General features: G+C 34.3%; 1 protein-coding gene across 2 annotated transcripts; it reads right to left on the bottom strand.

The window, feature by feature from the left end:
• Nucleotides 1-2,144: 2,144 nt before the first annotated feature.
• On the bottom strand, nucleotides 2,145-9,454 carry LOC115992754 (disease resistance protein SUMM2-like). 2 transcript variants are annotated; one of them, XM_031116975.1, is made up of 4 exons: nucleotides 9,142-9,454; nucleotides 5,854-8,525; nucleotides 4,384-4,462; nucleotides 2,145-2,532 (listed from the first exon to the last, which is right to left on the bottom strand). In XM_031116975.1, exons 2-3 carry the CDS (start codon nucleotides 8,511-8,513, stop codon nucleotides 4,414-4,416), a joined length of 2,709 nt encoding a protein of 902 aa, XP_030972835.1. In that variant the 5' UTR covers nucleotides 8,514-8,525; nucleotides 9,142-9,454; the 3' UTR covers nucleotides 2,145-2,532; nucleotides 4,384-4,413. The 2 variants fall into 2 exon arrangements, with proteins under 2 accessions (XP_030972835.1, XP_030972836.1); XM_031116976.1 differs by lacking the exon at nucleotides 2,145-2,532 and having other exon boundaries at nucleotides 5,846-8,525.
• Nucleotides 9,455-13,576: the final 4,122 nt, after the last annotated feature.

The raw sequence follows: 13,576 nt of genomic DNA, 5'->3' as shown, positions 1-13,576 counted from the left end.
TTCAATTCTAGTTTCTAGGTTTGTGTTATTTTGAGGTTTGTTAGAATTTTCCTTTGTTGATTCTGATTTGGGCGCCAATTTTGGTTAATTGGTCTGATAAACCACAAAGCTGATAGACTCCTAAGAAACCATTTTGACATCGCATCAGTAGGAAAAGCAAGAAAAGAACAAACCCTTCACTGTCTAAGTGTGTGGATCACTGTGTTGTAGTAACACCATGTCTTAATCTTATCAAATTCATTTATGTATAAAAAATAATTGCTAGTTATATAAGGCCACTTATAATTTTTGATCATATACGTAGGGAGGAACACTGGCATTATTTGTGATAATTTAGTTCTAGTGCTTTCTTTGTAATTATTGATAGTACGATTGCTTCTTAAGGATGATGGGATCCTTGTAGAGTAGCAGGTAGTTGGTGATAATGTAAATTGGTAACTATTGATAGTACCCTTTGAAGCTGGCTATCCAGTTTTGAAGAGAGAGTGAGAAGCATTTGAGTTTTACGTGGAAGAGGTACAAAGGAAAATTAACAGCAAATGGACATTGATTTCTCTGTTCACCTTGATGAAGTTGAGTTCTAATTATTTTTTCAATGTTTGACGTTTGTCTTTGGTGTTTGATTGATAGTTTCAAATAAAAAATTCGAAATTGGAAAGGCAAAAGATTCTTAGAACAGCAATCAAATACTAATCTTAGAGAATTAAATACAAATATCTTGATTTGCATATTTTGGAAGTTATTGGAGGCATTGATATTAGTAATACCTGGAGATGTTTTAGTGGCTAGTGAATTTTTTTGGTTTATTTGTCATATCTTCTAAGACTGCTCTGGTGACTGGTCATTAACATTGTAGCTTGATTTTTAAATGTGGTATCTACTGAATGTATAACTTTTCATTATTGCAGGAAAATAATGACAATTGGGTTAGCATGCTTAAAGATTTGTTCATTTTTTCTCGACCTCTCAGTTGAAGCATGTTCTCAAGGAATATCTTCATTAAATTGTCACAAGATGCAAGGTTGCTCCTGCCTGTTTTCTGTCCAGATTTTTTACAAAAGAAGTTGTTTGCCTGCCTTTTTCCTTCACTGCTTGCTTTCTTAGAAGATATGATAGTTTAACGGAGACAAAGTGATTTGCAGCCCAACCATTTCGAACATATTGTTTGCCAATCAAGAAGAGAGGCAGTTGGTGTTAGATTGAATAGGTAGTAGGGCTCATGAATATATTCAATTTATTCTGTACAATTGTAATTTATTTAAAAATTGCAAAATACGCATTGTATTTAATTAGTGAATTATGTTTTTAGTTTACAAATGGGAGCAAAGGAAATGATTTAAAAAATTAGTGAATTCTCTTTTGCAACATGCCATGTGATATTTGTAATGTGACTTCACAATTTAATAAAACATTGGTTACTTCATTTTATTATCAAAACTAAGTTCCTTATCACATAAAATTGAAATAGAATAAGCACTATACGAAAACAAAATAAGAGTAACTTCCAAAAGCCGAAGTGGATATGGCCAAGCCCTTTTCAAGTCGGCATGACTAATGGGAATTCAGATACGGGCAACACATTTGCTCATGCGCATCCATCTAAAAAGTGTAGGCAGATTACTAGATTACGATTCTACTAAGCTTAAGAAAATTCAAGAATGGAATAGGTGAACGGCTAATCAAATTACAGCTAAGAGTAAAAGGGTTTAAACTTGCTCCACCTTATAATGGCAGAGACAGCCAGTTACATTTTTTTACAAGCAAGAACTAGTTATGGATGTAAAGTAAGAGTAAAGAGCAAAGCAGCAGGAAAGTGAGCTAAGTGTATCAATTGTAGGCTATTCAAAAAAGAAATTAGAGACTCACTTGCATGTGCAGTATAAAGTTGAATATATTTCACTAGGAAATTATAACCAGTGAAACATATTTTGTGAGAGTTTTATGATCAGATCAAATATTGCTTTGTGCTTTTCCTCTTTAGTTTTTCTAAAGGCTAAAATGCTGCTAGGGAGTATGCAATCTACCAAAGTAGATTGTACCTTGTCCTGTTTAGGTAAATTTTTGCAATACTCGTATCAATTACCAAATTTCATCCCAAAAAAAAAATTGTCAAATTGTCCCTAACCAAGTCCAAACTGAAGAGATGAAAGTGAAATCGTGTTAAATGTATTTCATTCACTTGCCAAGCAATTCTCAGAACTCCACTCCTCATTTCAAAACTTGAATAAGAGTGTCATACAATAGCACATTCTAGCAAAATTGGAAATCATACAACCTTACATAAAAGAAAAAACAAAGACATCTCAAAATTGATTAGTATGTCTGGCAATCAGTAGATGATTTTCAGGAGAAATGCTTGATCGGACATATATGATAAACTCTGTTTCTAAACCACATTCCTTGACCTACATCAATCTTCCCATGTCAACAATCTGCTTGCACATAAACCCCAAGACTGCCCTTTCAACTGCTTTCATGTTCCTCACAATGTCTTCAACTCCACTTGCATCTCCACCACATTCTTTATTTTCACTGTCATGGCATGAAAAAAGTAACTGGGTCAATTGCTTAAAATGAAATACCGACCCAAATTTTTTTCCAAAATTCCTACAAGAAAACTAGAAGAATGAATCTACATTATGACAATTTCAAACTAATTACATTGACTCTAGATGCAATTTGACATTAGGAACTTCAGGAAGATTTGAACCATGGTCAACATCTACCGCCCAGCTGGTAAACCATGTAATTGCATGAAATTCTTCCTTGGTGATCCCCAAATGTAATAAATATTTATTACTTGTAGGGTGGCCAGGGTCATAGAGCTAGTAAGCTCATAATAAATTGATCTACAAATAATAAACATGGCCAACTACCACCACACTAAGTTCAAACCCATGGAATCTAATGACTAGCATTGCTGCCATCCCTTGCAGAATGAATAATCAGACACAATGCTTGATGCCTACCATTTCCAAGTAAAATTGAAATAGAATAAGCACTACATGAAAACAAAATAAGATAACTTCCAAAAGAAATAAGCACCACTTAGATTCTTTTGTTCAGCCAATATCTATGAAAACTGAATCCAACATATCCAGCATATGTATTATAATATAAATATGCCTCTTCCTCTGAATCAAACTCCATTCCAATAATAACACAGACCCATTAACCAAAGCAATAATAACACAGACCAATTAACCAAAATTGACGCCCAAATTAGAATCAACAGAGGAAAATTCTAACAAACCTCAAAATAACACAAACCTAGAAACTAGAATTGAAAACCCAAATCAAAACTAACCAAAGCAATAATAACACAGACCCATTAACCAAAATTGATGCCGAAATCAGAATCAGCAAAGAAAAACTCTACCAAACCTCAAAAGAACACAAACCCAGCACTAGAATTGGAAACCCATATATCAAAACTAACCAAAGCAATAATAACACAGACCCATTAACCAAAATTGACACCCAAGTCAGAGAAAAACTATACCAACCTCAAAATAACACAAACCCAACAACTAGAATTGAAAACCTATAATAAGATTTAGTTGATACATACCAACAAATCACTTTAGTTCCAGCCAATCAATATGTGAAAATAGAGCGCGAGAGAGAGAGAGAGTTCAGAGAGCTGGATTCAATAACTCAAACAATCTAAGCAAGAGAGAAGGAAAGAGAGAGAGAAAGAGAAGAAAAGAGAAAAGTCATAGGAAATCTAGGAGCTGGTAAGTTTTGGGGTTTTCTTGTGGGAGTTCTTGAGTCTGAAACAGGGGAAAAATAAAAGAGAAAAAGAAATAAACAGAGATGTAAACAGCCGTTTCAGTGTTAAGTAAGTGGACAGGTGTTTAAATTTTAAAAGGGGTACCTAAGGTACTGCACCTAAGGTACTGTACTTAAGTTTTGCCCATATATATATATATATATATATAAAATATGGGAAATAGCGTAAATCTAATAAGACCCAGACACATTGGTCACCATAGTCGGGCGAACAGCATGAACAAGTGAGGTTAAGAAGCATTCAGCCGAAAAAAAATAAATAAATAAATGGGGTTAAGGTACTGTACTTAAGTTTTGCCCATATATATATATATATAAAATATGGGAAATAGCGTAAATCTAATAAGACCCAGGCACATTGGTCACCATAGTCGGGCGAACAGCATGAACAAGTGAGGTTAAGAAGCATTCAGCCGAAAAAAAATAAATAAATAAATGGGGTTAAGAAAGGCGTACAAAAAATTAAAAATGTATGAAGAGATATCCAGTAGCATATATTTATAAGAATTTTTTTTTCCTCAGGTCTATAAGTAATTCTCAACATATAAAATGTGGGAACATAAATGAGTAATGTGCACAAGCACTACTTACCTCAAGTATACAAAAGCAAGAAACCGCGAATCAAATCGCACTAGAACTTGCCCCAACATCTTCGTCGTCATCATCGCCCCTTGAAGCAAAATAAACACCGCAACAAATCAGTAAAATGCAATTCTACACTATTAACTCCAAAAGATAAAAATAATGATGTGCAAAACTCAAATCTAAGGTCTTAAAAAGTCCTAATACAACTAATTAGGGCCAAGATCTAAATTAACCAATGATAGAGCAAATAAACATGACCAAAACGAGCAACAATATGATTAAAAGTAGCAATAACTAATCATAATAATTAATAATAACAAAACATATATTTAAAATAGCATTATTTATGTACATAAATAATGCTATTTTGTTAACAAAATTCAATTTTAAAACTTAATCCCTAGTATCTCAAGTCATTCTCGGATTACACCTAAAATAAATCCCATTAAACAAAAAAAGTAAATCCATGCAAGGATCCATTTTATACCCAAAAAAAATCTATTCATATACATATATATATATATATATATATTAATAAGTAAAACGGAGAGAAAATCCAATTAGGTTTTAAATTGGATTCCAATTATTGTCTAATTTTGCGCTACGTGTCCTATTTAATTATTATTATTTTTTAAAATTTTTTGTTCTAGGTAAGTTAATGAGATGCAAAAGACGAAAGGTCTAATATAAATAAATCATCAAAAATCAAAGAAAAAAAGAAAGAAAGAGTAAACTCATGTGTATATTCAAAAGAAATTAAAATAAAAAAATAAGAGAGAGAGAGAGAGAGAGAATAATTTGAATCTATATATGTGTATAATTGTAATTTTTTAAAATTATATTGTGCATATGTACGGATTATACACTAGTAATAATAATAACAACCTTCGTTTTCATATAATTACATAATTATTTTTATTAAATTTGATATTTGAAATTGGGATAAAAATGTATCAATTTCTTTCATTTTTCGTTGTTACAACTATTGAATTTAAAAAAAAAAAAAATTAAAGAAAAAAAAGAGCCACATCGTCAATTGAGGGCCTTAATTTGAGAAAAACAACAACTGTATGTCCCAAGTTGAATACCTTCACCTGGTCCAATTATTATTAATAGTCCCAACCAGTAATTAGGGACTTAATTAAACTTCATCCTCTATTTCATAAGAAAAGCATTGAAACAATGAAAACCCCAAAAGGGCACAACCTTAATTAGTACCAACGATCACCAATCTTAAATTAATCAAAATCCTTCCAAAATCAATACTGATATTAGTGACAAATCTCAAGTCTCAACTACTTAGATGAAGCATCAATTTGATTAAAACAGATCATTTAATTTTAAGAAAATAACAAATTGTCAATTCATAAATCCTAATTTCACAAACAATTTTGAACTGACAGCATATGGTTTAGAACTAGAAGAGCACAAACAATTTAAGTTAAGGAGCTGAATTTGAAGTTCTTACTAAATTACCAGGAATGACGGAAGAATTTTGAACTAAAAATTTGCTTAGTCGCTTCATCCGCCCAATCCAATCTATCCCACCACTTTTCTTCTCCATGAATTAGACAGTTCTTCGCGCTTTTGGAATCAAATGGCAGCATCTCTAGACTATGACATTTTAGTACCTCAATCTTTCTAAGCAAAGGAAAGTGCAAGACATAGCAGCATATTGTATATAGGACTGGTAACCTAACCAAACGTAGAACCTTGAGACTTGAGAATATGAAATTTCTTGACATTTTTTCTATTTCTGCTCCATGTCCCAACTTGAATCCTATAATTTCCCTCAAATTTTTACAGTCACGTAAGTCAAGAGTTTCAAGTTTTGCAGCATAAATGAGCCACGTCACATCTCTCAAGTTGCCACAATCTCCAATCACTACCCTGCGAAGTTTGCCAAACATGGAACAATGGTCAAAGTTCTTAGGCATTTGATGGATCCGAAAAGGCTCAATTCCCACTTCTCTTAAACTTGAACATTGACGCAATTCAAGATGCTCCATTCTATATAGCGATGTGGGTGATAGTACGAGGGAGGTCAACTCATCGCATGAGAAGAGTGAGAGTTTTCTTATGCACCCTTGTAACCTCTCCAATGACATTAATCTTTGGATGATAGCTGTGTCGGAAGTAATGGCAATGCAGATTTCACTCAAATGTGGTAAGTTAACCAGATCCCCTAACACCTCTGAGTAACTGAAATATTTGTCACCGAACCTACTAAATATTTCCAAGAACTGAAATCTTGATATCAATCCCCTTTGTATTTCCGGAATGTTTGTTCCATTTAATATCAAGCACCTTAACTTTTCCAAATATTGAATTTCATCCGGCAATTCTGTGATAGCAGTTTCAGAGACATTAAGAGATTCCAAGTTGATTAATTTACCAATCTCCTTGGGTAACTCACGTAAGAGAAAACTATTTGACAAATCCAAGAGTGTCAAAGCAGACATCAAAGGGAAGAAACCAGCTGGAAATGTTGTTAACAATGGAACCTTACAAATCATAGTACGGAGATTCGGTAACTGCTTGACATTTTGGCAGAAATGTTCTATGCATGACGGTGAAGAATTTATGAGGACATCATCTATACTATAATCCCACAAAGACAACCTTTCTACTCCATTCCATATGCTTAATCCGCGTTCTTCATCTGACTCAGCATCTCTTTTAATGAATATTGCAACCTTGTCTCTACATTCCCACCAGGCCATGTCACGAATCAAACCGTGCATCTTAACGAACTCTTCTGATTCACCACTCTCCAGTAAACATGCACGCTCCAAACTTCTGATTATATATTCTCCATCATGGTAATATTCATCTAGAAGCCTTTCTGCTCTCCAATATTCAATGAGTTCCTCTTTCCTGATGTTATATCCATCAGGGAATAGACAACAATACAAGAAACAAGACTTAAAGGTAGCATTCTGCAGTTTTTCGAAACTAAACTTCAAAGGAAGCAGAACAGAATCCATGCCTGGAAACTCTGAAGGAGTGTTCCTCAATGCGGCTATTTCAGACTCCCAGTCTTCTGGATCCTTCCTACTAGCCATTGCACGCCCAACAGTGACCAGAGCTAGTGGCAAGCCTTTGCATTCTGCAGCCATATCTTCTGCAAGCTTCGGTATACGTGGATCAGAATTTAAAGTGTTTTCACCTACCTTCATCCGAAACAAACGTAAGGCTTCTTCTTGTGTTAAACACTCTACCTTGATATTTTGCTGAGCTCCCATGAGGCCACAAACTTCCTCTAATCGGGTTGTAAATATTACTTTGGACTCATTCTGATCATCTGGAAGAGGAATTCCTACAAGGTTGAGATCAAGCCATTCCCATATATCATCTAACAATAACAAAAACTTTCTCTCTTCTAGCCTGCGGCATATTAGTGTGGCATTTTCCTCTGTAGAAACAAATCTAGAGCCTTCAAGGAGACCCAATTTTTGGAGAATTGTATTCTGAATATTTTTCACATCTGGTTCTTTTGATACTGAAACCAAAATAACTTCCACAAAATCATGGCTTAGGCTCAAGAACAGATTGTTTATTCTGTGAAGGAGGGTAGTCTTTCCGACACCTCCGACTCCATATAAACCAATGACTCTCAGACTCTTGTCTTCAATGCATCTCCAGACCTTTTGAAGCATGGGATCTAAACCCATGGTCTCATCCATGGGCTTCTTGTTAACGGGATTATGCATCTTTGCAACCACAATGTCGAATCGACCTTTATTCTTCATCTTTTCTACCTCATCCAGCATTTTTCTTACTCTCTTTCCTAACTTATAGCTTTGCCAACAGTTTTTGGGACAATAACCTGCGAGACACTTGTTCTGCTCTTGTTCCTTACCATCTTGGAGAGTTTTGCTCACATCTTCATTCAGTTTCCGTACCCCATCAAACCAGCCAGCCACTTCGCAGGTACGCTTCGCGAGTGGTAATAACTCTTCGGTTTGGACCCTTTGCTGCACATCTTCATATATTTGCATGAGTTGCTCCATAGTAACTTCCAAGGAATTGAGATTTTCTTTCAAATCGCGAATGTGGACTAAACACTTGGACCCAGACTGCCATAGGCACAACCCAACTTCTTTAATGACTTCCACGAACATGCCAGAAGCCATGGCTATGGGTGACTACAAAAACAAATTTTAACGAAAAATGGTCAGCTAAAAGGAGGTGGAAAATGAGAAAAGAAACCGAAAAGAGACTGAAAAAGGGTTGCTGTGACTTGTGAGTAGAAGAGATGCTACTTGTGAGTACAAGTGAAAAATCAAAATCCCACTTGTTAAGATAAAAAAAATTTGCGAGAATAAGAACAACTAGAAACTTCAATCTCAAAGTGATACATGCAATTTCAGATTAAAAAAAATAATAATAAATAATAAAATGCAGGCTGTGGAGGAGATGTATCCATGTATAACCCAATTCCTTACTCAGCATGACTCAGTGTGATTACCTAGGCAATGAAACTTCATGTTACGGATTGAATTTGATTTCCAAGCAGGCATGAAATATCTCTCTTATGATTTTGATTATTACATTAATTGTCCTTTTATTAGAAAGGTAAAATCATAAATAATTTACATCCATGAACAAAGCATGATAGTAACAATGAACACACTTTGTCGATTAGATTGAGATACAGTCTATGCCACCACAAACGAAAATACAAAAGGGAACAAACACAAACCCAAAACAAATCATTGAAAATACCATGAAATAGAAAAACTGAAGTTGAGAGAAACAAACCTAAAATTGCAGAGATTGATGGAAGAAATTGTGGTGAGTTGCGGCTAGGAAGAGAGAAACGGAGAGAATGGGTATGGTGGTGTTGGGTTTGTGAGTGTGTGTTTGAATGGGTCGGTGGTGGCCGGTGGAGTGGAGATGGAGAAGGGAAATGGGTGGTGTGGGAAGATCAAGGGAGAGTGAGAAGATCACGGGACGCCGGTGGCGTGGATCGGCGTGGCTCAGAGCACGGCGGCATCGTGGATGGAGAGAGAAACAGAAGAAAGAGAGAGAAAGAGAGTGTTTCTTTCTTTCTTTCCTTCTTTTTTTTCTAGAGAGAGAAACAGAAGAAGGGTTTTGAGTTTTTGTGAAAGGTTTTTTTTTTTTTTTTTTTTGATGGGAGTTTTTGTGAAAGGTTGTGTGAAGGAATGTGTTTGTGTTAAATAAGAGTGAGTAATAACAATGTTACGCTTCTTTTTTTTCTTTTTTTTTGTTTTCTTTTTTTTTTTTGGTTTACGCCTAATAAATTGTCCAGACCAGATCTGAAAGAGAGAAGCATAGAGGATCTGTGTTTTTTTTTTTGGGTTTGTTGAGGATCTGTGGTTTGATGATGTAATTTATGAATTTTGGGTTGATGATTGGTTTTTCTGAAGCTTTGTTGATGATCAATGGCCTGATTAGTGCTATGTTGTTTTGTTGTTGATGTTGGATGATTTAGATGTTTTGTCGTTGATTTGGCTGGGTTTTGATTTAATGTTTATTTTTTTTGAATTTCTGGGTTTGTGTTCTTAAATCTGGATTTATGTTCTTGTTGTTCTTGTTCAAGACACACTTAAATCTCAATTCATATGATTTTTAATTTTAATTCTGTTTTTAATTTTTTTTATTTAGTTAAAATTAATAAATTAATTTTTTTAATTTAAATGCTAACGTGGCATTTTTTATTATTAATTTAGACCACGTGGATATTAATTTAGTATTATTTATTTCTGCGGTTTGCCACGTTAGCTTTTTCCGTTTCTAATATAACGACATGGACCAAAACGAGAAGTGTTTTTAGGATAAAGATTAAAAAGGGTAAAAATAAAATGTAGGGACTAAAATGAAAATCGCCTGAAAATGTAGAAACCAAAAGTGGTTTTTTGCCTTTTTTTTTATTGTGTGGAATTGAGGGATTTTTCCTTTAATTTATGCCAAACCTATAGCCGCATTTCCAAACGCGACTTTACGATACATTCTAATTTTAAAAAAAAATTGGTTGGGTCTATAGCCACGTTTTTAAAACGCGGCCTTAGGCCAACTCACAAAAACATAGCTCAAGCATCAAAACAGGGCTATAGAACTAATCTTTGGGCTATGTTTGGTAAATGCGGCTGGCGTAACTGTAGCTCAAGGCCACTCTACAGCCACGTTTTTGTAAACGCCACTTAAAAAAATGCAACTAAACCTCACGTTTTTACCAAGATTGCCGAGAATGCACTATCCTTTTCAATCTAATACGTAATTCTTTGATCGAGGACCAAGGTGGCCCTTTTCTTAACCTAATTAATCAGGAGATGAGGCAAGGTTTAATGGTGAAATGTATGACTATACTCTAGGCTTTATGGTTGTCAAAAGGTGTAGTTATTGAATGATACTTAGATCATTTAATTGTACAAACTTTATATGAAAAAATAAATTTTACAAACTTTTGAATTGAAAATCACAAATTCGAACTTGACAATCGAGACCTGAAATCACAGTTTTAGTTAGGACATGTTTGGTAAACTGCAATAGTCATTGTAACGATGAGGTGCAATTTGTCCAGTATGTCATGCTTAGAAACTACTAGTTGTATATATCTGTCAAAATTCAAATGCTTGGTAAGTATAAAATGGCCTGAATGAGTATAAAATTGCTGGTCTGTAGATCTAGAACTCTGGTGAATGTACAAAATTCAAGTTGAAGGGTTTAGAAGTTGATCTTGAAGCTTAAGGATGATGGGTGCTTGAGTTCATCGTCAGTCAATTGAGGTTCTTAGAAGACCCTTTTTCTATATATCAATTTTTGCATTCCCTGCATTTCTATTATTTAGTAGTGAATGCTCTAATTGTTGCATGGTAACATTATAGTCATATCAGAAAAGAAAGTTTCTTTTTTCTTCTTTTTTTTTGGATTAGCGAAGAAAGGAAAGATTTTGGTTTTAATTTTAGCTTGATCACCATTACATGGATCAAAAGTTTGATGGGTCAAGGCCTTGGTGTTGAGATTGATGATTTGGCTAATCAATGCCTCTGTAAGGTTTATATAAAGCCACGGTTGTTCTCTAAAAAAAAGGTGTCTCAGAATTTAGAAGTGGATTCCAGTATAACTGAGATTTACTGGGACTTAACTAATGCTAAATTTGGTTATGGGCTAGAGCCAGTGGAGGGATTTTATAAACTTGGTCTTTCCCCCTGCAATTTAGATATTCCCAATCACAAGGTCTTGCTTTCTCACCAATTTTGTCTGCTTGGAAGAATGAATACAAATGAATTTTTCATTTTTGAGTTTGAACAAATACTTGTAGCTATGTTTTGATTTATATATATATATATATATAAAAGAAAAAAAGAAAAAGAAAAAGAAAAAGAAAAGAGAATTACACGTCTCCATTATTCCTTCTCAAGTAATTCATAAGTTAAATAGCAAAGAACAGTCACTCTTGCTTACTCTGGTGAATGTACAAAATTCAAGTTGAAGGCTTTAGAAGTTGATCTTGAAGCTTAAGGATGATGGGTGCTTGAGTTCATCGTCAGTCAATTGAGGTTCTTAGAAGACCCTTTTTCTATATATCAATTTTTGCATTCTCTGCATTTCTATTATTTAGTAGTGAATGCTCTAATTGTTGGATGGTAACATTATAGTCATATCAGAAAAGAAAGTTTCTTCTTTTTTTTTCTTTTTTTTTTTTTGGATTAGCGAAGAAAGAAAAGATTTTGGTTTTAATTTTAGCTTGATCACCATTACATGGATCAAAAGTTTGATGGGTCAAGGCCTTAGTGTTGGGATTGATGATTTGGCTAATCAATGCCTCTGTAAGGTTTATATAAAGCCATGGTTGTTCTCTGAAAAAAAGGTGTCTCAGAATTTAGAAGTGGATTCCAGTAAAACTGAGATTTACTGGGACTTAACTAATGCTAGATTTGGTTATGGGCTAGAGCTGGTGGAGGGATTTTATAAACTTGGTCTCTCTCCCAGCAATTTAGAGATTCCCAATCACAAGGTCTTACTTTCTCACCAATTTTGTTTGCTTGGAAGAACGAATACAAATGAATTTTTCATTTTTGAGTTTGAACAAATACTTGTAGCTATGTTTTGATTTAAAAAAAAAAGGAAAGTGAATTACAGGTCTCCATTATTCCTTCTCAAGTAATTCATAAGTTAAAAAGCAAAGAACAGTCACTCTTGCTTACTCACTCCAAGTGAGTTGTCCTTAGTACATTACCAATAATTTACCAATACAATAATTTAAACTGAGTTTTGTAGCTCCTGAATTCTAGCTATTTTATTATTATTAATTTTTTATTTTTTAAAAACACGTCTTAACTTTCCTGAAATTCTCCAGTGGGATTTCTATTTTAATTGTTTTCCTTTTCCAGTCTGCCCTTACAGGAGTCACTCAAAGTAACCAAAAATCTTGGTAATGGAGTATACTATATTTCAAAACGTAAACAAGGTAAAATTGAAGGAGTTGATTTGGGCTGGTAATAGAAATCATTGTCATATATGGGATTCATCACAGGGGTTATCATGTTGGGATAGATAAGCTTCTTGTTTTACTCATCGGTAGCATTCCAATTGCTATGCCAACAGTTCTTTCTGTTACAAGCTAACTGTGGACAGGAATATGATAAAGGTGGTATTTCCAATCCTTTTATTATTATTATTTCCTTGACTGACATGACCACTAATTATGTAAGTAAATTGCTTATGGGAAATCAGCTTAGGTCACCAATGTTGATGACTTTCAGGTTGCACTCTTAAGGCTATGCTCCATATCCGTAGCTCCCATGTTTAAAGATTTCATAGAAATGTACAACATCCTATGAGAAAGATGTTTATGTGCTAAACCGTTCCAAGCAGGCCCTTAATGTGTAAACAATATCTCCCCTAAATGTATAAACAATATCTCATCGAAAATCCTTCTCAATTGTTGGCTATGTTACTAGATAAAACATTTTGTAGTTTGTGTGCTAATGGTTACTCCTGCTTTGTTGGGTAGTTCTTCTCCTTCTTTGGTGCCATCTCTGCGGCCACCACATCCAAGGTCACCACCGGTGTATCCAGATTTGTACTGCAAGCTCTGAGAAATGGCTAAGGTTCAAGTACTTGAAAGAGAGATTGGCTTTGTTGAGGTCAGTTTACTAGATAAAACATTTTGTAGTCACAATTTTTTTAATTTGCAACAGAACAGGCAATATTTAGCAACTTGTTTATC

The sequence above is a fragment of the Quercus lobata genome, chromosome 5 (assembly GCF_001633185.2).
Source record: "Quercus lobata isolate SW786 chromosome 5, ValleyOak3.0 Primary Assembly, whole genome shotgun sequence".
Taxonomy (NCBI): domain Eukaryota; kingdom Viridiplantae; phylum Streptophyta; class Magnoliopsida; order Fagales; family Fagaceae; genus Quercus; species Quercus lobata.
This window is presented reverse-complemented; position numbering and strand designations above follow the sequence as displayed.